The sequence below is a fragment of the Sarcophilus harrisii genome, chromosome 3 (assembly GCF_902635505.1).
Source record: "Sarcophilus harrisii chromosome 3, mSarHar1.11, whole genome shotgun sequence".
Taxonomy (NCBI): domain Eukaryota; kingdom Metazoa; phylum Chordata; class Mammalia; order Dasyuromorphia; family Dasyuridae; genus Sarcophilus; species Sarcophilus harrisii.
In genome coordinates this window covers 591,417,467-591,442,976 of record NC_045428.1, presented here as the reverse complement: position 1 = coordinate 591,442,976, position 25,510 = coordinate 591,417,467, and the positions used below count along the sequence as shown (strand labels likewise).

The window sequence follows — 25,510 nt, the reverse complement described above, 5'->3', positions numbered from 1 at the left end:
ACACGCTTCCAAGCTCACCCGCCAGTGGCAGGTTCATGATCCCAGCTTAGATACTCCTCTCCCGGCCCCCCCCCCACTCCAGATCCCTTCCCCAGGGGGCTCCAAGCGCTGGGGAAGCAGAGGGGGCAGACCCGCCAGGGGCCTTGCCAGCTCTGGCCCGGGCCCTCCCCTGGCACAGACTGCCCGCTGCTCATTCCCACGACCTAAATCTGGCTGTGCTCCTGGGGGGGGCAGAGGGGGGAACTCAAAGCATCATCCCCTCCCCCCAGGACCGGGCTTCTGCTCCCCCCGGGGAACATGTGGAGGGAGGAGAAATTCTGGCCCCTGCAAGCCCGGCCCCAAAGTAGAGCCTGAGGACTTTTTGCTTCCCTGTCTCCCTCCCCCCCTTCTGGGCTCCTGCTTCCTGGGTCAGGCGAGGGAGCCATGGCTGAAAAAGTCGTGAGAAGGGGGAGGTAAGGACCCTCCCCCCCACCTCAGCCTCTGGCCAGCCCTTCATGATCCAGGCCCTCTGCTCTGGGTAAGGATGCTCAGCAAAGCAGCCCCTCCCTATAAGTTCCCAGAACCCCCTGGAAGCAAGTCACCATGGGGGGGAGGGGTCTAAGGATAAAATTCAGACTCCTGGGGCAGCCCTTCCTGATCATGGGGGGGGGGGGGGCATCATTATAGGAGTTTTATTGATTCGGGCAGTCCCTCGGATAGCGATTACAAATGAACAAAAGCAGAGGGCCGGGAGGGACCCCCAGATTTGCACTGTGGGGACGTCCCCGGAACCCGGGCCTGGGGGAGAAGCCGCTGGTGGCCACCAGATGCAGGGGCCCTTCTGGGTGACTGAGGGAGTTTCACAAATCCCCCTCCTCTCTATACCTGTACTCTCCGGAGCCTTTGTGGCAAGGAAGAAGTGGGGGGGGGGGGCAAGTCGTGGCTGGCTCAGATAAAGCTTGGAAGGCCAGGGAAGGCCAGTGTGTCAAGGGAGCACCCTGATGATGATGGCTCCCGACCCTCCAGCCTCACTCGGTCTCCTCGAGGCCGGCATTCGAGGCCCCCAATCTGGCTCCCACTGCCCCTCGTCCCTCACACGCTGGCCATCCTGGGCCCGTTTCCCTAAAGGGGTTTCCTTACCCTTCCCCCCGGGAGGGGTTCCCTTCCGAAATTTAGGTTTGGCCTCCCTCTTCTCCTCCTTGGGGGATTCCCTTTTGGTGCCCTTTTTTTGGGGAAAGGGCCAGGTCTTTTTTTAAAAAAAACCTTTTTTAAAATCTTAAGGTTTCCTAAAAAGGGGGGCCTACTTGGGGGTGGGGACTTGGGGGTCGGGGCCCCTAGGGCCCTTTATTTGGTGAAAGGCTCAATTCTAAACCCTTAAAAAGGGATTTAGGAAGCTGGGAATCTGGCCCCATTTTTAATTGAAAGGAGGGAGGGTGGGTGGGTGTGGTTGGGGGTTGGGTTTGGGGGGGGGCTTTCATTTTCAGCCCTCCAGGCCCAAACCAATCCACCCTTTTCCCAAGCCAGGTTTGGGAAGGGGGGGGTTTTCCCAGTTTTTCCCGGTGACCCCAAGAGTTAGGGTGGGGGGTGGGGTGGGGGGTTTGGGGTCGGGGTTCCCTCCCTCCCCCGGTCCCATCTTGCTTTTAAAAAGGCGGGAGGGGGATGCCTGGCCAGGGCTTCTGTCAAGACAGAGCCCTGGGGATGGGGGCTCCTGGGGGGGGGGGCTTGGGGCCGATGGGCCCGCGGGCCAGGGGCAGGGCCGGCCAGGGGGGGGGAAGGGCGAAGGGGGAGGCCCCCAAAGAAGGGGGGGAGGGGGACCGGGAGCTCGGGGGAGGCGGCACCGGGGAGGAGGTTTCTAGGGACAAGGGAGGGGGAGGGGTCCCCGGGTAGGGGGATTTTCATCGAGGGGGGGGTTTTGGGAAACGGGTGAGGTTGCCTGGGGGGTTTATTGGCCCCCCGGGGGATTTGTAAAGAGTTTTGGGGGAAGGGGAGGGGCCTGGGGAGGTGGGTGGGGGTCAGAACAGAGGAGAGGGGGAAAGGGAGCAGTGGTAGACAAGGAAATAAGATAGGGAAAGAAGAAGAAAAAGAAATGAAATGAAAAGAGAAAAAAATAAAAAAAAAAAAAAAAAGGAAAGAAAAGTTTAATAAACCCAAGATGGAAAAAGAGAAAAAAAGAAAGAAGGAAGAGATAGAGAAGGGAAAAGATGAAAGCGGGGAGATAGAGAAAAAGTTTGGGAAGAGAAGAAAAGAAGAGATGAGAGACTTAGAAGAAAAATAGAAAGACAATTTAAGAGATAAGAGAAAGAATAGAGAGAAAAAAAGAGACAGAGAGAGAAATGAGAAAATGAAAGAGAAGGATGAGGAAGAGAAAGAGAGACAGAGATGAAAGTCAGAGAGAGAGAGAAGATAGAGGGACAGATGAGAGAGGATGAACTACAGTGAAAAGTCAGAGGTTAGACCAGAGTGAGAGTCAGAGCTTAGAGCAGTGTGAAGTCAGTGGTTAGACCAAAGTGAGAGTCAGAGGTTAGGCCAAAGTGAGTCCGGGGTTAGACCAGAGCAGTGAGGCGAGGACTGAACCACAATGTCCGGAGGTTTGTCCACAGAGAAGGTCAACTCAGGACCTTGGGGACAAAGAGGGGAGAGGTCCAGAGTGGCTGACCCGCAGAGTGGCGGACGAGGCCCACCTGGCCATAGGTGCCCAGCAGAATCTCAGGCTTCCCGTCCAGGTCCACGTCGGTGACGAGCCCGCACAGGACGCTGTCAAACTGGTCACTCCCGGGCAGCAGCACCTGGTCCTGAAGCCCATGGGACAGGACGTTCCTAGGGCCCCGGGGGCCAGAGGGGAGGGCTCGGCCTCAGTCCAGGGGGGTCACCTCTCACCTGACCAAGGCCCGGCTCGTTGGGGTCCCTGCCTAGCCCCTGCTGGGCCCCGAAGGCTCCCCAGAGGCCGTGTCCAGGTCCGGAGCCCTTCCCCACCGCTCAGGAGGAGGGTCTCAGCCCCCAAAGTCCTCCCGCAGCCACGGCCCTCTCACCGATACACCACGGCCGGCTCCATCATGCTGGTCACCAGGACACTGTAGTCCTCTGGAGGCAGGGACGCCCCTTTGGCCTCTGGGGGAAGAAGGGGAGGGAGTGCTTTGGGATCCTTCCGCCCCCCGCCCAGGGGTGATGGGCCAGAAGGGGGGGGGCCCTCCTGGGATCCGGAAGGAGTGGAGGGGGAAGTGGAAGGGGTGGGGGGGTTGGGCCCATTTTTGGGTCTCCTGTGGGGGGGAGGCAAGACCACACCGGGAGATGGGGCCCCCTTGGATGGTTAAGTTGCACAGTGGGGGAAGGGGGAGAGGTGGTTCCTGCCCGAGAGGGCCCCCCACTTTTGTGGCCCTTTTCCCCGCTTTGGCCCCATTTCCCAAGGGTTTATTTCCTGGTTAAGGGGAGGGTAGACTTGGAGCGAGGGTTGAGGCGTTTTGGTTTGGAGGGAGATTGGGAGTTACAGAATGTTGGAGTTGGTTTTGGAATTTGCTATGATTTTTCTTTTTGTTGTTAGTTTTTCTATTTTTATTTTTTCTGGGATTTTGGGGTTTTTTTGCTTTTACTTGACGGGATTTTGGTTTTTTTTATTTTTGGTTTTGGAGTTTGGGAAAAGGTTTACAGGGTTTCTTGGTGAGACTTTTTTTGGGTAGAAGGAAAAGTTTTTGGGAGGGGGTAAAGGGTTTCGTGTTTGTGTTACTTTTGGGAAAGATGGGGTTTGGGTTTTTTCTGATAGTACTGTTTGTTGGTTCTACGATTTTGGAAAGAAAATTGGGGGGTTAAAATGGGGGATTGGGAGGGGGTTAGAAATAGGGAGGTTGAGGTGGGGGGGTTGAATAGGGGTGTTGAGGTGGGGGAATAGGGGTGTTGGGAGGTGGGAGGGTTTAGAATAGGGGTGTTGGGGGGGGGAAAGGGGGTTGGGAGGGGGAGGGAAATAGGGGTGTTTGGGTTGGGGGGAAATAGGGGTGTGGGGAGGTGGGGGGGTTAGAAATGGGATGTTGGGAGGGGGGGGAATAGGGGTGTGAGGTGGGGGGGCGAAAAGGGGGGTGGGGAGGTGGGGGGGGAAAGGGGTGCGAGGGGGGGGCTAGAAAGGGGGGTGCTGGGAGGTGGGGGGGGAAAGGGTGCTGGGAGGGGGGGGGGCAAAAAGGGGGCCAGGGCTGGGGGCTTGAACAGGGGGGCGAGGGGGAGGGCGAACAGGGGGTGCCAGGGCTGGGGGCTTAGAACAGGGGTGTCAGGGGGAGATTTGGATTTTCAAGAAGTGAATGGAAGGTCACCCGCAGGAAGGAGGCAAGGGCAGAACTTGAATCCAGAGCCCGGTCTCCTTACTGGGGGCAGGGCGGGGGCGGGGCTTACTCGGCGTGGCCCAGCTGGAAGGGGGTGAACTGCAGCTCCAGGTTCAGGCAGCTCTCTGAAAGCGGGAGGGGGAGGGGTCCGGACGTGAGCCCTCCCGCCCGTCACGCCCCTCCCCGGCCGCACGCCCCGCCCACCTCGCCCCTCCCGGCCCCACGCCCCGCCCCTCCCGGGCCCACGCCCCGCCCCCAGGCCCGGGAGCTCACGAGCGATGGAGTCCAGGTTGTATTCGGAGCCGGGCTCGTAGTCACAGTAAATGTTGAGGAAGGGGCTGGCCTTGTCTCCGGAGTCCTGGGAGGGCCACAGTCCCCAGGGGAGGGAAGAAGACGATTAAGTCCCTATGCTCGAAGCCGGCTGCCTTTGAGGAGTGTTTCGTTGGGCCCACCCCTGGGCAGCCGGCTAGGTGACGGCCGGGTCTAGGTTGGGAAGAAAGGGGGGCCGGGAACCAGGCCTGGGGGGTTTGGGGTGGGGGGCCGAGACAGCACATGAGGGGAGGGGGGGAGGGTCCGACCTGGAAGGGAGGGGGAGCGGGCCTTACGGGGCCGTTCCCGAGGAGTTCCCACACGGCCTGTGGGGTTGGGAAGCCTGTTTCGGGAGGAGGGAGCTGGGAGATGGGGGAGGGGGAAGGGGGCCCTGGGCACCTTGATGAAGGTGATTCCCACCCACCAAGTTTGGGGGGATTGGGAAGGTGTGATGGACAGATTCGGGGGACTGAGGGGGGGAGGGAGGGGGGGTTGGAGGTCCCTGCCAGATTTCCCTTCCCCCCTCCCCATGCTCCCAGAGGTGGGAGTCGAGGTTTGCGTGTTGCCTCGTTTCCCATCGTCAAAGGAGGGTTGGGTTTTTTACGCCCTCCTGGCACCCACTGGTCCTGTGGCGCTGCCTGAAGGGCCTGTGGGCCCGGGTTTGCCAAAACCCATGAAGAGATGAGCGGCCTGAATCTCGGGTTTAAATTCCCCAAAGGTAGGATTGGAACTCGCGTCTTTTGGATCCCAGTCCCGGCCCCCGCAAGCCGGCGCCTCTGGGTGCCGGGAGCTCATTCCCTTTCCTTCTCCGCTCCCCTGCTCCCTGACCCCGCTTGGGGGATGGGGGGAAGCGAGCCTAAATCTCAGCCAGGCTCGCACGCCCCCTCCCGGCCCCCTCCCCCATCACAAGCGCCGCAAGCTCAGGAAGAGGGGGAGGAGAAAGGAGGGAGAGCGCATGCGCGGAGCAGACCCGGGATGTAGTTGAACTGCAGCTCCTTGGCCACGGGGCGGATTTTCTGTCGGAGGTCCTGGTAGCGGAAGCCCAGCACCTTCCCTTTAAGAGTGGCCGCCAGCAGCTCCCCGCGACCCTGGGCGCCGCGCGCCAGTCCGTACACGTTGCTCTGCGACGAAAAGCGCGTGAAGCTGTCCTCTCCCAGAGGACACGGCCCCGGGGCGTCCGCCGCGCCAGCCAGCATCGTCTCCGCGGGGCCCCCGGAGCAGCCCAGCAGCCCCAACTGGCCCCGGGAAGGCGCGGCGTGATGGCGCCAGCGGGGCAACTACGACGCCCTTGACCAAGATGGCGGCTCCTCCAGCCTGTCGCGACGGCGCGCCCCGATGACGCCGGAGGTTCCCTTCTCCCCCTCCCCTCCCCCGGCTCGCCACCCTCGGGTTACCACAAAGCTTGTCCCAGCAGGACTCGTGGAGCAGCCGTGGCCCTCCCCCCACGTGGGTGTAACCCGCCCCCCCCCCGCCCCCCCCGCTAGCTCCCCTCTCCACCCCGCCCTCGCTCACCCCTCCCCAAGGGGAAAAATGAGGCCGACTCATGCAAAAGTGTTTATTGTTGCTCTCCAGTCCTCCTCCCGTGGGACCCACTAGAGAAACATGCACAGGGCGGGAGGGGGGCACGGGAGGGGGAGGGAGAGGCATCCTGGGCCAAAGGGCCAAACCTGAGAGGTGGGGGGGCCTGGGGGAGAGGATGCATAGAAAGGGGGCAGAGCCTGAGCAGAGGGGGCCCCCAGGCCCCGGCCTCCTGCTGAGGGGCAGCCCAGGGCTCTACAGTGGGCTGGGACCCAAGGGGGCCGGCCTAGACTCCCTAGCCCCTCTTGGCCTCTGACTGGGCGCAGAGACCCCGGGGGCCAGGCCTGCAGGCAGGAAAGGTCAGCCCCAGCCTCCCTTCCCCTCCATCCTACAATCTGCTTAGCCCTGGAGGGGGGAGGGCAGAGGGAGCCCAGTGGGGGAGGGGGGAAAGGAGCCGCTGGAGGGGCTAGCGCAGGTCCTCCTCGTCGCCCTGGATGGTCTTCTTGATGCGCAGGAGCATGGTGGTGAGCCACTGGTCCAGCCGTGAGATGGTGTCGTACTCCTTGACCTGTGCAGGCAGAGGGGGCTCTCAGTGGGGATCCACAAGGAGCCCTCCCGCTGGGGGGGAGTCACTCACCGACTCAGTGTAGCTGTCCACGTTCTGTTCTTCATGGGCATCCAGGAGTTTCTGTTGGGAAGAGGCAAAACAGAAATGGGGCTCAGGTCCGAGAGGACCCTGATTCCAGGCATCTCCAAGCCCAGTGTGGCCAAAGGAGCAAATGGGCAGCCAGCCTGGGCCAGGGAGGGGGTGCCCCGGTCTGGAGGGGAACCCCCCAGGGAGCCCAGAGCTCAAATCCTGCCTCAGACTCTATGTGATCCTGGCCAAGTCACTTCCCCTCTGCTTCAGTTTCCTCATTTGGCCAAGGGTGCCCCCTGGGAAGGATCCATGAGAATTTGAAATCCTGTGAGAGAGAGTACAAGAAGGGGAACCCGCTCCTGCCCCCAGATTCTATCCTGGGCTCCTCACTGATGGGATGGTTTGGGACCAGGCAGCCCAGGGGTGGGGGGTGGGGGGTGGCTGCCTCTGGGGGCAGGCCCCACTGGTAAAGCCCTCCCCTCAAGGTATACAGCAGGTGCCCCATGTATGTTAGCTGTTATTACCACTACTGCATGAGGCGGCCAGTAAAGAGAGGACCGGCCTGGAAGACCAAAGACCCTGGGTTCAAGTGTGCCCAGCACCCACCCACCCGCCTCCAGGAGGGGAAGCCCCTGAACTCACTTTGACTAGCTTGCATTCCCGGGAGTCAGAAAAAGCTGGAAACATCTCCTCGTATTTCTGCACGGCCAGCTGGGCGAGGGATGGGGGGTGGGGGGGTGGGGAGGAGAAAGAAATCAAGGCCAGAAATGGGGTGCAGTGGGCCCAGGAGCACAGTGCCCCCAACCCAGGAGTGTGGCACCCCAGGCCCAGCCGCCTAGCCCAAGCTCCCCAACTCTCGGCCCAGCTCCACCTCCAGGGAGATGGTTCCTCCCCTCCCTGGCAGAGGAAGAGGCTCAAGAGGGGAAGGGGGAGAGGGGATGTTCCCATCTATCCTCCCCTGAAACCCCACTTCCCCTCTCTGGAAACTGCCAGAATTTCATCTCTAGAATATGCAGGGCCTTCCTAGAAAGGCTGGAGAACAGGCTGGATTGGGGGCCCAGAGGGGGGGCCCCAAGGAGGGGGAGGATCGGCGGCCGGGGGCACTGACCTTGGCGTTCAGCATGTCGATGCAGAAGTGGCACAGGGCGGCCTTGAAGAAGTAATCCTTGGCGCTGTACTTCAGCAGGGGGCTGTCCATCGCATTGGTGCCCACCTGCAGACCATACCAGGGAGAGGCTTGCCCCGGGGGCCGGGCCAGCTCTGGGCCCACAGTGGCCCCCTCCCCAGGCTGCCGGCATCCACGAGGGGCGGCCGTGGGAGGGAGGAGGCTGCAGAAGGCAGTCTGTACCTTGGATCACCATGGGGACCCAGCTGCCCACCCCACACAGAGCCTGCTCTACCAGGGGAAGCACGGGGCCCCGGAGCAGGCGCTGAAAAGTGGCTCACCAGGAGGCTCCTGCCCGCCTCTCCCAAATGCTGACCAGTGCCCCACAGCCCCTGGTGACTCCCTGCCCCACCCTGGAGGACATCAAACTTGGGGTGGGTCTGCAACAACCCGCACGTGGCCAGCTGTGCCCTGGGAGGGGGCGAGTCCTGGGTCGCCTCTTGAAGAGCAGGCACCTTGCTCCATTCTGGGTGCTGCTGGGTCAACCCCCTCCCCCATCTGTGCCCCCGGCTCCTGGAGCTGGGGCCCCTGCTGCCTTCCCCACAGGCTTGTTTCATGGTTCCACAAGTGCCCCCCGCCCTGCATGACTCAGCCCCTTGGCATACCCTGTGATGCCCCTCCCTCAGGGGACCCAAGTTCTCCCCAGCCTCCCACCCTGCAGCCATCTGTCAGAGGATGGAAGAGGGGCCCTTGGAGGGGTCCCCAAGACACCCACCTGCTCATAGATCTCAATGGCCTTCTGGTACTGCTCTAGCTGAGCGGCGTAGCCGGCCACCTTGAGCAAGCACTTGTTGGCAGAGCTGTGGGGAGAGGGTGCGGTGAGGGCATGATGAGGGCCGGGGAGCGGACACTGGCAGTTGGGGCAGGGGGCGCGGGGGTTACCTGTTGGATTCTTCCCCCTTGTAATAGTCTGCCGACTGCTCGTAGTGAGCTATGGCCTGTGGAGAGACACACTGGCTGCAGGGCTATCCTCGGGGTGGGGAGGGGGACGGGCCTGCCCTTCCCCACCCCGGGAGGCCGACCCCGGCCCCTGCTGACCTTCTCGATGTCCACCAGCTCTGTCTCGTAGATCTCAGCAATGGAGATGTGGTGTTTAGCGGCGATCGTGAAGCGTCCCTGAGGGAGACGAGGGTGAGATGGGAATCCCAGGGTGAGCAGAGCTCAGCGAGGACCCCGAGGGGCAGGACTGGAGCCTTGTTGGGGCGACAAACCCCAAACCCCTGAGCTGTGCTGGGCAGATAGGAAACGAATGCCCAGAGGGGGCTCCGCACCAAGGCTGGGCAGGACAAGGAGGGCCGGCTCCTCTGCCCGCTTCCCACCGAGCCCCTTCCTGAGCACCTTCCCAACGGGACCTCACTTGATGCCCACAAGTCTGGAAGGGAGGGACTGTTGTGACCCCTCCTGCCACCATGCCACGTGAGGGGATATTGCCCGGGGAAAAGCAGAGATGGGGGACCAGGGTTTCTAAGCTGGGAGCCACCCTAACTCTGAACACAGGCTGAACCTCGGGGAAGGTCGGCCTATGGTCTGACCCGGCCCACCGTCAAAGGGCCCCAGCTGGGCTATGGGGAAGGGGAGGGCCGGGGCTGGGGCCCAAGTGAGGGAGGCCACCCATCCTGGACAGGTGCCCGGCGCTAGCAGAAAGGGCTCTCCTCCTCTCTGCCCCCCACCCTAACTGAGCCCCAAGCCTGCTAGCAGGACCCCTCTGGCCTGGCTAGGGCTTCACCTGGGCCCAAGCTCAGCGGCCTGCCCACCTCTGGGGGACACAAAAGCCCCTTCCGAAAATCCATCGATACCCTGATCACGTAGTGAGCGTGAGGGGCTTGGGGTTGGGGAGGCAAGCCATCAAGTGGGGGGGGGGGGGAGGAGACCCCACCACACACACATCTTACCATGTCTGTGTAGATCTCAATTGCTCTCATCAAACAGTTTATTGCCTCTGGGGAGAGAGAGTGGGGGGGAGAGATGAGAATGGAAGGTGCTTTGTGACACCCCCTCCCCCCCCCAGCTAAGGAACACTTCAGGGGGCCAAGGGAAGGAGGCGGGCACCAGAAGGACAAATGAGCCCAGTCCTTCCCAACACTGCCTGGGGCCCCAGAGGGGGAGAGGCAGCCACCCCCCACCCCCCACCCCTGGGCTGCCTGGTCCCAAACCGTCCCAACAGTAGGGAGCCCAGGATAGCGTCTGGGGGCAGGAGCGGGTTCCCCTCCTTGTACTCTCTCTCACAGGATTTCAAATTCTTTTTATTTATTTTTGACAAGTTCTCCGGAGGAGAGAAAAAGACAAGTGAGTGGGAAGTATTTTCTCCTTTTCTAGCACATAAAGCCTTGGGTTCTTGAGGCAGATATTTTTATTTTAACTTTGCCACAGCTATGTACCACCAACTCCCAGGAAGAAGACAGGAGTGGAGGAGGAAGCTGGGGGTGCCAGGATGCCCCGAGTATTCCTGACAACAACAACAACTCATTTACATGGTACTTTCCTTACAACGCAAGGGAAAGCAGATCATGACAGTGTTCCCATTTTACAGATAAGACAAACGAGGCACCAGAGCTGAACTATTTTGCCCTGTTATAGATTAACCCAGGGCCCCAGCTCTTCCCACAATCTCCATTAGTGCCTCAGGCCAAGGCAAATGGGATCCCCCATTTGAAGTTTGCCTCTGGGGCGTGGGGTTGGCCACCCCAATCTCTGGCTCCCAATCTCTGACACAGCTGCCCATAAGGTGGAGGGTGAGCTCCCCACCACAGCAAGGCAACTTCAAATAAATTAGCAAAGCTTTCATTAAGGCAGCTGAGGGCACAAGGGGGAACAAGGGATCCCCTGCCCTCCAGAAGTATCCGATCTAACACTGGACGTTCTACACAAACAGAGGTCTTGGTGTGGGAGAAGGGAGAGGGGGAGGCCCGGGAAGAAGGGGAGCGCACAATTTGGGGGGAAGGGAAGACAGGAAGAGGAAGGAGGAGGAAGAGCAAAGCATCTCCTATCTTGGGCCTGTGCTGCTGGGACCCACTGTGGAGTTGGGGGACGCAAGCCCTGAGCTCTGCCTTGGGTCCCGGCCGGCTTCCATCACAAGCTCTCCTCTTGGCCCTGTTTGCTTCCCGACAGAATGAAGGCCCCGCATAGAGTGAGGGGCTCCTTCCAGAACCGTGACCATGAGGGCGGCAGGCCTGCAGGGGTCCCGGCAGCAGAACAGGAGGCGGGGAGAGGGTGCTTCCCTTCCCTCCAAGCCCCAGCTCAGCACTCCCTGGCCCTGAGGCAGGCTTTTGGGCAATGTCTGGCATGGCTGTCCTGGTATCTGGGAGACTGGGCACTCTCTGGGGAAGCCTGGGGGGAAGGGGGATCAGCCTTCTCAGGACTCCTGAGGCGCACCTTGCCGGAAAGCTCACTGCCCCTCTGCTTAGGTGCTCCTTTCCCCCGGGCCAGGAGGCTCGAGCAGCAGCAGGAGCCAGGAAGAGGTGGACCAGCCAGCCTGTTCTCCCTGACGCTGCTTCCCCTCCCTCTCGCTCCCTGGGGGGGCTCCGGCAGCCAGCCCATCATCAGTCCCCCACGGGAAGGGACGAGCCTCCTTGTGGGGTCTGGGAGCTGACTCAGAGGGCCTGGATTCCAGGGTCACTCGGTCCCCTTGATCGGCCGAGACAGACACCCGCCAGAGTCCCTTTCTGTCATCCCAATCTGTGTTACAGACCGGAACCTGAGGCTCAGCAAGGACCTGCAGGGTGGCAGCGGGGCCCAGGCTGCCCTCGCTGGACTAGGCCCGGTCGCCACCCCAAGGAGGCGAGCTGGCCAGAGGCTTCCACAATGGTGGCAGCGCATCAGGTGCCGCCCCAAAGTGTCCCTGACAAGTGCTGTGAGAGGCAGCAGGCCCAGGGGGAAGCGGGCTGGCCTACAAGGCAGGAAGCTCTGGGCCTGACTCTAGCTGTGGGTGCTGGGGCAAGGCCCTGAACCTCTCCATGCAATCCCGGCTCCCTGGGACTGAGCTGCAGGGAAGGTGGATGGAGGGAAGGGCGTCCCAGCAGGGCTAGTACCGGCTGGCTCAGGGAAGAAATCCCTCTGCCCATGAACTCTCCAGTGCCAGGCTCTGGGCTGGGGCTGGGGAAGGTGGCAGAAGAGAAGGGACAGAGACAGTTAAAGGGATCAAGAAAGGCCAGAGGCCCTGGATGGGAAAGGAATGACAGGATTCCAAGAAGGGGCTGAGAAGGGGTGCAGCCTGGGGGAGGGGGAATGGATAGACTGTGATGGAATACTACTGTGCTGTAAGAATTGAAGCGCTCAGATTGGCCAAGATGACAAGAAAAGACAATGACAAATGTTGGAGGGAACGTGTGAAAACTGGACACTGATGCATTGTTAGTGGAGTTGTGAATGTATCCAACCATTCTGGAGAGCAATTTGGAACTATGCCCCAAAAGTTATCAAACTGTAACATACCCTTTGATCCAGCAGTGTTTCTACTGGGCTTATGCCCCAAAAGGATCTTAAAGAAGGGAAAGGGACCTGTATGTGCACGAATGTTTGTGGCAGCCCTCTTTGTAGTGGCCAGAAACTGGAAACTGAGTGGATGCCCATCAGCTGGAGAATGGCTGAATAAACTGTGGTAAATGAATGTTATGGAATATTATTGTTCTGTAAGAAATGACCCAGCACCATGATTTCAAAAAGGCCTGGAGAGACTGACAGGAACTGATGCTGAGTGAAATGAGCAGGACCAGGAGGTCACTGTACACGGCAACAAGATCATGTGATTGATTATGATGGCCTTGGCTCTTCTCTGCAGTGTGGTGATCCAAGACAATTGCAATAGACTGGGGATGGAAAAGGCCATCCACGTCCAGAGAGAGAGAAAGACTGAATATGGATCAAAGCAGAGCATTTTTGACTTTCTTTTTGCTTTTTCCTTTTGATCTGATTTTTTTGGTTCACCGTGACGAACATGGACGTATGTTTGAAAGAACTGCACATGTTTAATCTATGCTGGATTGCTTGCTGTTTCTGGGGGGACGGAGAAAAATTTGGAACAGCAGGTTTTGCAAGGCTGAATGTTGAAAACTATCTTTGCCCGTATTTGGAGAAATAAAATGCTATTAAAATAGAAAAAGAAGTCACGAGGTGGGCAGATTCGGAAAATTGGGAAAGACTTACACGAAATGATACAAAGTGAAGGGAACAGGATGACAGTAGATACAGGAAGGGCCACACTGTGAGGATGAACAATTGAATGACTCGGCTACTCTGATCTAGACAAGGATTCAAGACAGTTCAGAAGGACCATGAAAAATATGGCATCCACCCTCTGAGAAAGAAGCAAGGGACCCAAATGCAGATGGAAGCCGAGCGCTGCCTTTGCTGTTCAGGCATTTGTCACACCTGCCTTTCTGTGACCCCATTTGGGATTTTCTTGGCAAAGAACTCGAGACTTCCTAAGTCCACGCCTAGAGCTTGATCCACCGTCCTACCACAGTGCCCACACTTCCTTAAGGGCAGATTCTATTTTTCTTTTTCACCTTATACAAGCATCTCCTAGTACAGGTGGGCAATTTGTAACTATATGAGATTTGGTTCACTTTCTTTTCTTTTCTTAATCCAAAAAAAAAAAAAAAAAACAGTGGCAGCTAGGTGGCGCAGTGGATAGAGCACCAGCCCTGAAGTCAGTAGGACCTGAGTTCAAATCCGACCTCAGACACTTAACACTTCTGGCTGTGTGACCCTGGGCAAGTCACTTAACCCCGACTGCTTCAGCAAAAATCAACAACAATAATAAAAACATGGCTCAAAATAGGGAATTGGTGGCAAAATGTATGGAGTGCTGGGCGTAGAGTCCAAAAGACTCCTCTTCCTGAGTCCGTAGCTACATGAGCCTGGACAAGTCCCTGCACCCTGTCTGCCTCAGTTTCTTCATCTATAAAATGAGCTGGAGAAAGAAAGGGCCAACTCCCCCTGAATCCCTGTCCAGAAAATCCCGAATGGGGTCACCAAGTCAGATCGACTAAACAACATGAATTATGTTCTGGCACGTGTTCCTGGTATCATGTTGCTTGCCTTCAACAAGTGGGAGAGAATCAGGAACAGAAAAAATTTTTAAATGAATTATTTAAAAAAACACTGATGAAACCCGACAGTCCAGGATGCCAGCCTCTGGGGCTGCTCGAATGGCCAAGCTGGGAAGCCAGGGTGCCCTGGGCTTAGGGAGAGAGAAGTGGACAGAACTTGAGGGGAGGGAAGAGAGGCTGCGTGTGGGGAGCTGGGCTAGAGAACAAGGCAGGGCTCCTCCATGTGATCCCCTCGGGGCTCCTCCACAGACTCCCCTCCTGGCACAAATGCCAGGCACTGCCCCCAGCTGAAATGTTTGATGCCCAGGGAGACAGGTGGGCCCTCATCGCCCTCACTGCACAGGGGGCGGCCCCGGGGCTCTGTGCCAACACGCTAAGCGCTCCAGTGTGACAAGCAAGGGAAGCGGGGTGGGCAATCAGCAGATTCCTCCCCCGCAGCCTCCTGCCCCTCACTCACACCAAGGACACGCACCCTGCTGGGAAGAGAAAGGGGCAGGATGCCATCAAAGGCCGGGAGAGCTGGCTCCCGCTGCTGCCCTCTCAAGGGAAGCAGCTTGGCAGCAACAATGGAGCCCAAGGACCTCATGAGGCCTGTGGGGAAAGAGAGCCGGAAGCTGTGCCAGCAGCTCAGAGCCCAAGGGATAACAAGTCTCCAGGTGACAAGGCTCGCTACAGGAGGTTTCATCACAGGTTACAGAGGCTCATGTAGAACCTCCAGGGAAGCCCGGAAGAAATCCAAGTTAGTGTCTGGCACAAATGTCTGCTCACTGACCAAGGAGCCCCCTGGTTTTGCCACTGATGACCTCTGCCCACATGAGGGCAGCAAGGCGACCATCTCCATGGCCGCAGTTGGCGGGGCACAATCAGCAGGCACAGAGGCTGCTGGACCTTCCTATGGCCAGCAGCTGCACCCCCCCCCCCAACCATTAATTCACCTGGCAGCCCAGCTTCTCCCAAGAAGCCTTTCTGGACCAGTCCCCTTCACCAATCTCCTCTGAGCACTTTGGGGCCCCTGACCACAGTCCCTGGGGTCGGCCCAGAAGCCCTTCTCCAGCTCCGGTGCCACCCAGGTCAGAGTGACTGAGGACACCCTCTCCGCCACAGAACCAAGTCCCATCCGCAGCACACGGGACACCATCGGGACCGGCCGCCGGCCCTCGGTGCCCGTGGCTTCAGGACATGCTCTGCGACAACCTGAAAAACTTCGTTTCTGCGATGGAGATGAGCGTGAATGGCGCCATTTGCCCAGATGAGTCAGGTTCAAAAACCAAGCAAACAAATTAAAACCCACCGTCACCATGAGAAACTCTGAATTGCCTTGTTGTTCTAATTATCTGGATAATTAGCTCCCTTCTCTACTTTAACTAGCACTGTCAGCCCAGGAGGAGGCCGTCCTCTGTAAACACGGACCCCACTGGCAGCCAGGCGGATGCCCACGTGCTGCTGGGAGCCAGCTCTAGCTCGGGTCCGAGGCGTGGGACCCCCTGCTCCTCATTACTCGAGGCCTCTGTGGGCCTCGGCTTCCTGACCTGTAAAGGGGGACTCTGGACCAGACTTGGTAGCCTCTGAACCCTGAGATCCACACTCCTCTGTGACCTGTGGCCAACCCGAGAGGTGACCTTTCACCTTCCCAGCCTGGCCCAGTCTCTGATGCCCCTTTCTTTATCCCTGGCCTTCTAAAACAGGGTCAACCCTCCCTCGATAGCCCACTCAAGGAGGCCCCCTGGGGAGGAAAGGACCGCATGGGGAGGGGGCTTGGGGCGGGAACCATGGGGGGAGGGCAGCTGGCCCGCCCGTGGACCTTGGGGCCCTCACCTTGAGGGTCCGCTTTCTTGAAGGCATTGCCTGCATCCACAAAGCTGGTGGCGGCGTCGTGCTTGCTCTGCAGCTGGAGGTGCAGCTGGGCCGCCTGGCAGAACGCGTTTCCAGCAGCTGAAACCAAGCGCAAGAAGGGCCGTCACACCAACGCAGCCCCTCCCCTCCCCACCGCTGGCTCCCGAGACCCGACAACGGAGGACACCATTGTCACGACCTTTCAACAGGCAGCTGAGGAGAAAGCTCGTGGCCTCCAGACCCCCGGGGGCCCAGGGCCTTTGGCCAGGCCGTGCTGCCTCTGAGGCACCCCATGTGACACCTCCGCTGCCAGCCTGGCCTCCTGCCCTCCAGCCACACTTCCCAAGGATGCCCAGGAGCCCCTGGGCCTAAAGGACCACTGGGCTCCTCATCAGCTGGCCCTCCCCTCGTTTTCAGCATCCACTCACAGGGAGAGCATCTGGCGGCTGCTGAGGGCTGACTGGAAGCAGGGAGCAGGATCGTGACACACTGCCCTCCAGAATCCTCTTCCCCACTTCTGTCCACTGACCCCCCTCCCACCCTCCATTGAGGAACTTCCTTTGTGGGGATCCTGCCGCACCTGGCTCGTCACAGCGAGGGCAGGGGGAGGTTTGGCTTCCAGCCCCTTCATTCTGGGATCCAACAAGTTCCTACCTCCTCAGGATGCCCCCCGGGAGTCAGCCGTCTGTCCCCAAGCCCAGAGTGAGCTCTAAACCACCCAACCCAGAATCCCTCTGTGTGCAGCCCTGCTTTCTGGCAGGTGACCAACCACAACCTTCCAGAATTAAGGCTGAAGAATCCAGAGACCAAGAAGTGGTCGGTGATCCAGAAGCCCCTTGACCCTCCACCACAAAAGCCCCTTATCCTAAACCGCAATCCCTGGCGCCAGTCCATCGGAAGGAAGCTCCTTCCCCCATTGGGGGGACCGCTCCAACAGCATCTCTCTACAAAGCCCACCATGTCCTCCCACCATTCCCTGTTCTCCCCTCAGCGGGGAGAAAAAAGATACCTAACCCTTCCTCACTGTGTCCCTCCCAAGGGAGTCTGGACTTGTCTGGGCCAAGCACGCCAAGTGTCTCTGGCCCCTCTTCAGGCCCCAGCCTGGCCACTCCAGTCACTCGGCCGTCCCAGTTCCAACGTTCTTCCTCAAGTGGGTGCCCAGAATGATGGGACAGCCCAGTCCCAAAACCATGCACTGAAGGACCTTCCCAGTGGGACTGGCCTCTGCTGAGGGTAAAGTCTCTCCTACACACTAACACTTGAACATCCCCGCTGCTGCCCCTCCTCCATCATCACAGTCTAAGTGGAGCCTGATTAAAGGCACTTCTTGAGCCCACTTTACAAAAAGCCAGCCCTGAAGGGTGGCTCTCGGCAACCTGGCCCCCGGGGAGGTGGGAGGGCCTTGGGCTTCCGGACACCGGTTCTCACCCCTCCTGAGACTCAGCTGTCTCTGGTCCCCCGACAGAAGACTGGAGGTGGCCTGCAGAACCCTGAGGGCATGGAGGAGCTCAGGAGAGACCCCCCCAAGCCCCAACCCTAACAGCAGCAAACAGGACGCTACTCACCGCTCCAGCTCTTGGCCATCTTGAACATGTTTGCGGCCCTCGAGTAGATTTCACAAGCCTCCTCGATTTTGGATGAGCCCCTGAGGACAGAGAAAATGATGAGCAGTAAGGAGCCAGTGGGGGACAACGGGCAGGAGGGGACAGAACGGCGCCTTGGGGAAGGAGCGGGTGCAGCTGCACTCTGCCCCAGCACCTGCACAGAGCCCCTCTGCCAATAGGCAGAGTCCACCCTGTCGGACGCACCGCTGACCCCATCAGCAAGGGCCGGGGCACCACCCCAAGGGTGAAGGGGAGAGGAGTATCTCAGAGAAAGCACCTAGCGATCGGCGCCAGGGAAAGCTTCTCAGAACGCGCTTCCTCTCTCGCCTGGCCCAGGGCATCATCTAGTGCCATGGAGGAGCTCATGCCCAGGTCCCGTAAGCAGCCAAGGCAGGTCTAGAAGCCAAGGATGCCCTCGCACCCAGCAGGTACCTAGTGGGAGCAGCCTTGGAGTGAGCTCCCTGGGGCTAGAACTCATGTCTCCAGTGCTCTGCGTCCCCCAGAATGGCACGGGCAGTGCCCAGGACGCAGTAAGGGCTTGGTAAATATCTGCTGAATGACTCACAAACCGTGTTCTCTGGCCAGCACTGGTGGGGCAGCACCTGTTTTCCCTTGAACACGGCTCCGGCTCAGCTTGGAAAGGATGCCAGCCCACTCAGCTTTGGGCCCACAAGTTCGTTCTTGGCACAATTGGGTAATAGGGCCCCGTGGGGATGAAGTCTGGGAATCCCTTCCCCAGGGACCGGGATGCCTCAGGCCCTCATGCTGAAAAAATCCAGACAGCAGAGCCGAAGGTAAACGCCCCTCAATCACCTCCAGAGTAACATGGGAAACAGCTTCGGGTTAAGCCCAAAGCCCCAACCCTCAGCTTCGTGGAAGCACCTCCCTGGCTCCGTACAGGGATGCCCAGACTCCAGGAATCTTGGGGCAGAAGAGGCCCAGAAAAGCCTCCCCCCCCAGGGAGTCCAGCTCAGGCAATGCCCCCGGGCCCTCCAGCTTCAGCGGGGCTCTTTTTTTTTTTTGGGGGGGGGGTGTTACTCCTTCCTTTGGGTGAAGGCCTTGCTAAAGACTGTGCGGCAAAGCATAAAGAATGCCAGACGCTTGGGCATGGAGGCATCAAACCTTGGCCCGGGCTCTTTCTGGCATTCTTGGTAAAAGGGTGTTAAACACTCCACAGTCCAGGGCCCTCTTTCCACAGACCCAGGCCCTGGCCCTCTCCTCCTCCAGGCTGCCATCCCCTTCCCCAGTGACTTTTCCAATAAAAGAACCTAGGTGTGATCAGATTGTCATACGCTTTTCCTTTCAAGGCCCAACAATGCACATCTGCATCCAAAGCAACTCCCACAGGCTTCAGTTCCGTTTTAGGAGAATCCACTCCATCTCCTATTTGAACATGGGGGAGGGGCTGATGCCCACCAGTTCTTCCGAAACTCATGCCTGCTTTCAACCAGGTCCTCTGAACATGCCCACATGCCCCGAATCCACTCCTTGGAGAACAATGCAAGGCCTGCGTGGCGGGGTGACGCAAAGGGGGCCTGGAGAACTCCCCTCCTGTCCCATGGGGGAGACAAGCTGACTGACCCACAACCCCCCCTCCAATCCCAGAGACCCCCTCCAGCTCCACTACTGCCACCCCCTGTCCCCCGCTGACTCTCCGTCCCTGCTTGTTCAGTCCATCAGCCGTGAGCCTCATGGGTCCCCAGAAGGGTGTGAGCATGCTCAGATTCAGAGGTCAAGGCAGAGAGAATCGTTGCTCTTCACAGCCATCTAAGGTCAAGGCCCTGAGAGGGTGCTGAGGTTCGACAATTCTGGAACATTGTGATTCTAAATGAACAAGGACTGGGTTCCTCTGTCCCTGCTGCCCTCTGCACCCCGCCTCCGGCCTATCCACAGTTCAATGTGGGCCTGAGGCCACGGCCCAGCGGGCACAGCAACAATGCCCCCGGCTCCACGGATCCTGGAGAGGCCTCCTCAGGCCTTCCCTCTTCCTCCAGCCTCAGGCTCTCTTTTCTCCTGCTTTCAGCCATAACTAAGCAACTCGTTGACATGCAGCCCTCTGGAGAGACAGAAGAGCCTCAGGGGCCATCTCATCTGAGGCCTTCCAGAGCCACGAAGGCCCCAGAGTCAGCAGCGGGGGATCGAGGGGGGACCCGGGTCTATTGCCATCCAGCCGACTGTCTGCCGGGTCCTGGGGAGGTGCCTTTGTGAGACATGTGTCCCCCGCAGCATCCGGCACAAAGGTTGGCCCGTTTACTAATAGCTGGAAGCACTTGCCTCTCAATAAAATACTTCCGCCTGGGAAGGTGGCGATCTAAGGGACCTGAGGTCGGTGAGGTAGGAACGATTCTCCTCTCCCAGAGAAGGAAACCGAAGCTCAAATACCATGGTCAGCAGCCAGGAGATAAGGGGGCCCGGGGCGGAGCAGCCCATTGTCCCCCCTCCCATTCCTGTGCCTCCATGGCACAGTCAGCAGGCCTCCCAGAAGAGCTGGGCCAGCCAGCTGCTGCCCTCCCACTGCTGTGTCTGATGCTCGCCCCGTGCATCAGCCCCCAGGGCCGGTCCCAAACCCTCTGCTCGCAGACCGGATTAGAGCAAGCTGGTTGGGGCCAGCCTAGCATTGGGGTGTCTAAAATTACACGCTCTGCCTCTCTACAGCGAACAGGAAGGGAGTCTTCTCAGGTCTCCCTGGCACAGGCACCAGCTGCCAGTGGCTGCCAGATGGAGGAGTTAAGCTTTGCCAGGAAAAAGCCTGCCAGGGAAGCAACAGACGCTTCAAAGGGATGAGAGCCAGCTGAGGTCCCACCAGAAAGAATCAGTGTCCAAAAAGGGGAGGCCGTGGCTTCCACCGCGGGCCTAGCGGAGATGTCTGCCCGTTTTCTCCCACCAGACTGTGACCTCTTCGAGGGCAGGAACTGTCTCCGGCTCTTTTTGTACCATGTACACTGTACCTGACATACAGTGGGCCCCTCATGCATGTTCACTGACCACCGAATGATGACCATGCCAGCAGCTACCTCTCATTCCGCTGTGAGGGCCACAGGGATCTTGTGGAAGGCCCTCAGGGCCGGGCACACAACGGGGGCTACACTGACACTAACACCTCCCCTGCTCCTTTGCCACTACCGGATCAGACCGGATCAGGCCACAGCTAGAAGAAGGGACACTGCCAAGCTGTAACACGTCCAGGACATGGCGACCGGGATTCAGGGAATCAACCGTGAATGAAACCAAGGAGACAAGCACCAAACCCAGGAAGAAGTCCTGCCCCCGGGTAGGTGCGCTGGAGCCAGAGTCTGGCTGAGGGTCGGAGAGGCCCGAGCCCAGGGTCTGGCAGTGACAGCCGAGACCCAGCCGCCCATTGTGCAGACGATTAGGCCAAAGTCAGCCACAGACTGAAGCCACAGCTCGGGGACACCCTCTCTGACCAGCGCTCTCTCTACCAGGACACACCCAGCATCATCACCACAGGAAGAAGCCATCTGGTTCTCAGGAGCCAGGGCTGGGCTCGCCCAGACGAGGTCAGGGAGGCCCAGCTGGGCGAGCTCCGGACAAATGCAAAGGCTTTAAGTGCGGGCTTAATGGCAGCTGGCAGCTGGTGCAGCAGCCGACAACGGAAGCACGGCCCTGCTTTCAGTCCCATCTACAAGGGATGGAAGGGTTTACACTGGGCTGCTCTGAGAACAAAAGCATCCAATGTTTGAACAGAGAGCGAACCACCACACAAGCCTCAAAGCATGGAAGGCTAGAAGAAAGTCTCGCCCTCTCTTCTCAGGGATTTCCTAGGAAGGACTAGAATTGCTCAGAGGCCAGTTCCTGAACTGGAAGGATACTTGCAAACAATGCTTTGTGTTGGGGGCAGCTAGGTGGTACAGTGGTTAGAGCCCCAGCCCTGAAGTCAGGAGGACCTGAGTTCAAATCTGGTCTCAGACCTTTAACACTTCCTGGCTGTGTGACCCTGGGCAAGTCACTGAACCCCAATTGCCTCAGCAAAAAAAAAAAAAATTAATAATAATGCTTTGTGTCCAATCTCTTTACTCAGTCACAGGCTCCTGGGGAGTGACTCCTTACATCAGGGCAAGAGGAGAAAAGTAAGCATTTCCTCCTCAAGGCCCAGGAGAGAGCAGCTCTCCCTGCTTCCTACAGCCACGGTGAGCAGTTTGCCGCCTGGGATAACCAGAAACTCTGCATCACCTCACAAGCATCCCCTTCTACAAACACGTGCTGACTGCCCTGAGTCAGGCAAGAAATGCCACCTTTTAGGTGACGAATTTAGGGATCAAATATAAACTAAATGAATCACCAGAAGATGCAAATCTTCTTCTGGAAAAACACAGTACGAGAATGAATTCTGTGTGGAAGGAAGATTCTACGGGGCCTAAGTTCCTCAAGTTTGGACACCAAAGGAAGTCTGGAAGCTAAAGGGGGCGTCCGTCTTCTCCAGTACCTCAGCTATGAAGGCCACGATGCTGCAAGTATTTTTTTAAAAATCCAATACAAAGCAACACAACCCAAAATGGGGGGTCCTTCCCCAAAGCACGTCAAACAGGGCCCGAATGCAACAGCTGCCACGCGAACCCAGGCAATGGCACAGAACAACAGTTCTCATGTCTTCCCCTCCAGTTTGATTTTCTGTGGCCTGCTAGAAACCAAGGCCAGCGAGGGGAGGCAGCTCTGAGAAAGAGGCAGCATGTGGCAGCAGACACCCAGTGGAGTCTGTGGCACTCCACAGGGACCCCAGGCAGGACATTTGCAGAGAGGCCCCTCCTCACTCAACAACTTCAAGCTGATCTAAGACCAAAAATCTGGCGGCAAAAAGCGGGACAGAGAAATGGCTCTTGAAGGTTCCCATTCACTTCATCTGAAATCCAGAAAAAAAAGAAAAAGCAAGCAAGCACCTGGAAGTGAAGAGGGCCTCTGGGTCTGCACAAATGCACCTCAGCGGGCCCAGGGAGGCCAACAGGGGCCACACTGACAACAGGAAGGGGAAGAGTTGGAAGACAAAGTGCCCTGCAGCCATCCTTCCAATCCAGACCCTAATACCCCGAGATGGAAACCTGCACTCCAGAGGCCTCCAGAAAGAATAAGAAGGACGGCTCCGACTTGTTGTGTTGGCTCTATGAGGCACAACTAGGAACAACAGGCAGAAATGGAAGACAGGCTCAACACAGAAAAAACATAGTCCCTCAGCAGGACTGTTCCAAAATAGAGAGGGCTTCCTGTCCCCGGATGACCGTGCCGGAGAAGCCGTGGAGGGCGTTCCTTTTCCAGCACAGGTGAGAATCGACGGCCCCTGCCAAATCAGGGTCTGGGAAATGCCCAAGAGCCTGGATTGGAAAGCACGCTGCCAGACGCCCTTTCTTAGCCGATAAAAAAGCTACCCATCCAAGGCATCCACAGGACACCCAAAAGGCACCCATCTGCAGGGCTTGCCCCTCTCTGCCCAAGCCTCCTAACTACCCAAAAGGGAATGGGACGCCTTGGAAATCAACTTGCATCTTGCTTCTCTCAGTTCTTCTGGTACCGAGTCACAAAATCACAGTCTGTACCTAGAAGGCAGCTCGCTCAGGGGTCATCCAGCCCAAAGCTGCGGCTGAGAGACCCCGGGAGAGTGCTACAATCCGGGCCACTTGGATCTAATCACGCACCGCCCTGGGGGGGGCGGGGGGGGGGCAGTCCTGCTGCCAGCGAGGTCCCCGGGATGACTGGTGTCTCCTTCGCCCAGTACGGCCCGGCCTGGACAGGGCGCACCCGCCTCCCAGCGTGGCCGCCTTCTCCAGCAGCCTTCCCCTCGGACCGGTGCTCCCTCGTCTCCCGGCGCCCGCCGGCCCCTCAGCCCCCTCCGGCCAGGGGCCCTGCCAGCGCCCCTCCGGCCAGGAGCCCCCAGTTCCGAGGGTGCCCCCTGGGGGCCGCCCCCGCTGCTCTCGCCGGCCTCCGCCCCGCCCCCTCCCGGCGCCCGGGCCGGTCTCTCACCCAAAGAGGCCGGAAAAGAAGGACTGCGAGTTCTTGACCTTGCGCTCCGCCTCGGCCAGCAGCGCCTGCGCCTCTGCCTCCTTGCCGGAGTTGTCCATGGCGGGGAACGGCTCGAGTCTCCCGGGCGGCCCGGCCTCGGCAGTCTAGGACAGGGAAGAGCCGGGAAGCCACAACAGAGGAGGGCCAAGACGGCGGACGACGACAGAGGACGGCGGCCGACGCGAGAGCACGTGACTCGTACCAGCCTATCACCGACCGCTCGAGGCAGCGGGCTCCGCCCCCCCAACGCACACCCCCTTGCTCACCTCCAGCCTCGTGTCGCCACGTGACTCGCATTCACCAATCATGTCCGCTTTCATCTCTCCGGACCCGCCTCCTGCCGGTCTTTCAGCACGTGACTCGAGAGATCCCTAGCATCAGGTGACAGCTACCTAACTTTTGCCCCTCCCATTTAGATACCCCGCCTCCTGCCCATCTCCTTGCCCCGGATGTTATGGTTACCAGAAGAAAAGGACCTTCCGCCTAGAGCGCTTGCGCAAAGGGAAGACGAACGCGAGCAGAAAGGGATGCGCCCACGTACAGCAGGTCGAGGAAATCACGCCGCGCAAAGACGCATGCTCAAGCTGCTTGGCCAGTTTGTTCCAACTCTTCGCCCCCTGTTGACCAAACCCGGGAATAAAGAGGAGACCAGGTCCCAGAGGGCCGCAGGGCGCATGCGGAGTGGCGAGCTGCAGTTTGCTAGCGCTCTGCCGCGAAGGACTAACTCCACGGGGCCCCAGGGGCAGGCGGCTGGGTCTGGGGGCGGTAAAGGGGTCTCCGTGGCCACGTGGCCGGGTCCCGGACCAGGGGCGCTCGCGCGCGCGGTGCGGGGGGCCGAGCAGGGCAGAGGTCCCCCTCCGCTCTCCTGTTGTCTTGCTCTGGGGAGCTCCCGGCACCAACAGTCCGGTCCTCATCGGGCCCAGCCCCGGAGCACCGAGACGTCCTCAAGCCCAGCCCCTTTCTCTCCCGGAGGGTGGGCGTGGGGTCTCCCCCGACAGAGCAAGGGCCGGCCGAGAACGGAAGGGGCCGCTGGGCCGCATCCCTCCTGCCTGGGAGCCGGGCCCGGCATGGGGCTCATGGCGAAGTCTGGGGCTCCCTCCCCCGTGGAGAAGGGCGGGGGCTAGGGGGCACTCCCTCCTCCCCTGAGGCTGCCATACCCGGGCTGTCCCAGCTCAGCCCCCTCCTGATCTTCCTCTAACCCAGCCCCCCCAGGTGTCCTGGGAAGGCCCCGCTTATTCTTCCAGCTCTTCTCCTGCCAGATGGCCCCGGGGGGCCGCGGCTCTGCAGCTACCTCGGTGGGCCTGGCCCAGGGTGGCCTCTGCCCCGATCCTCATCGTCCCGGCGCTCTCTGCGGCCTCTGACCCTGCCGACCGCTCCCCTCCTGAGAGTTCTCTGCCCCCATTCCCCCCCACCCAGCCAGATGCTGCCCTCCTCAGCTCTCAGGGACCGAATTGCCCTCATCCCTGGGGATGTCACTTCGGATACTTTCTAGCTGGATGATCCTGGGCAGGGCAGGCACCCTGTTTGCCTCAGTGTTCCCATCTGCAGTATTTCTGCCAGGTGCTCCACACTGAACAAGGCGGCCGGCTCTTCTACCTTTCCCACCTAGCCTCTCTGCATTGTCCAAAAGCAAATTCCTGGTGCCCCCTCTTAGCTTCCCCTCCTCCTCTCAACCCTTTGGACTTCCCACTCATCCCCTCCCTCCATCCAAGCTGCTTGTCTCATCCAGTCCCTTCTCACCTCTGCCTCTGCCCCCCTCCTGGCCACCTCACACCCGGACTTGGGCATGAAGCCTGCCTCTGGTCTTCTCCCACTCCAGTCCACCCCGCATTCTGATCCACGTGCTGGTCTGATCCCGCCGCCTCCTAGAGTAAATCCCAGCAGCTTCCTATGCCCTCCAGGAGCCAACCCAAAAAGCTGGCGGACCTTACAAGTCCTCCAGAACCTGGCCCCTTCCCACCGTCCCAACCTAAGTCTTCCTCCTGGCACACAGGGACCCCGCCCACCCTCCCATCTCTGAGCCAAACCCACACTCCTGAGCTCATCTCTACCTCCCACCTTCCCTGAAACTAAAGTCCCCTCTTCTCTGGGACGCCTCCACC

General features: G+C 59.3%; 2 protein-coding genes across 3 annotated transcripts; both read right to left on the bottom strand.

The window, feature by feature from the left end:
• Window positions 1–2,363: 2,363 nt before the first annotated feature.
• On the bottom strand, window positions 2,364–5,944 carry KPTN (kaptin, actin binding protein). The gene is made up of 7 exons (XM_031961646.1): window positions 5,517–5,944; window positions 5,197–5,424; window positions 4,992–5,061; window positions 4,557–4,641; window positions 4,354–4,408; window positions 3,009–3,236; window positions 2,364–2,796 (listed from the first exon to the last, which is right to left on the bottom strand). The coding sequence occupies exons 1-7, from the start codon at window positions 5,786–5,788 to the stop codon at window positions 2,586–2,588; spliced, it is 1,149 nt and encodes a 382-aa protein (XP_031817506.1). The 5' UTR covers window positions 5,789–5,944; the 3' UTR covers window positions 2,364–2,585.
• Window positions 5,945–6,133: 189 nt separating this feature from the next.
• On the bottom strand, window positions 6,134–23,696 carry NAPA (NSF attachment protein alpha). 2 transcript variants are annotated; one of them, XM_031963894.1, is made up of 11 exons: window positions 23,370–23,696; window positions 17,361–17,440; window positions 15,778–15,894; window positions 9,805–9,851; window positions 8,951–9,028; window positions 8,795–8,850; window positions 8,628–8,712; window positions 7,856–7,960; window positions 7,390–7,458; window positions 6,748–6,798; window positions 6,134–6,678 (listed from the first exon to the last, which is right to left on the bottom strand). In XM_031963894.1, the coding sequence occupies exons 1-11, from the start codon at window positions 23,465–23,467 to the stop codon at window positions 6,577–6,579; spliced, it is 888 nt and encodes a 295-aa protein (XP_031819754.1). In that variant the 5' UTR covers window positions 23,468–23,696; the 3' UTR covers window positions 6,134–6,576. The 2 variants fall into 2 exon arrangements, with proteins under 2 accessions (XP_031819754.1, XP_031819755.1); XM_031963895.1 differs by lacking the exon at window positions 23,370–23,696 and adding an exon at window positions 17,677–17,780.
• Window positions 23,697–25,510: the final 1,814 nt, after the last annotated feature.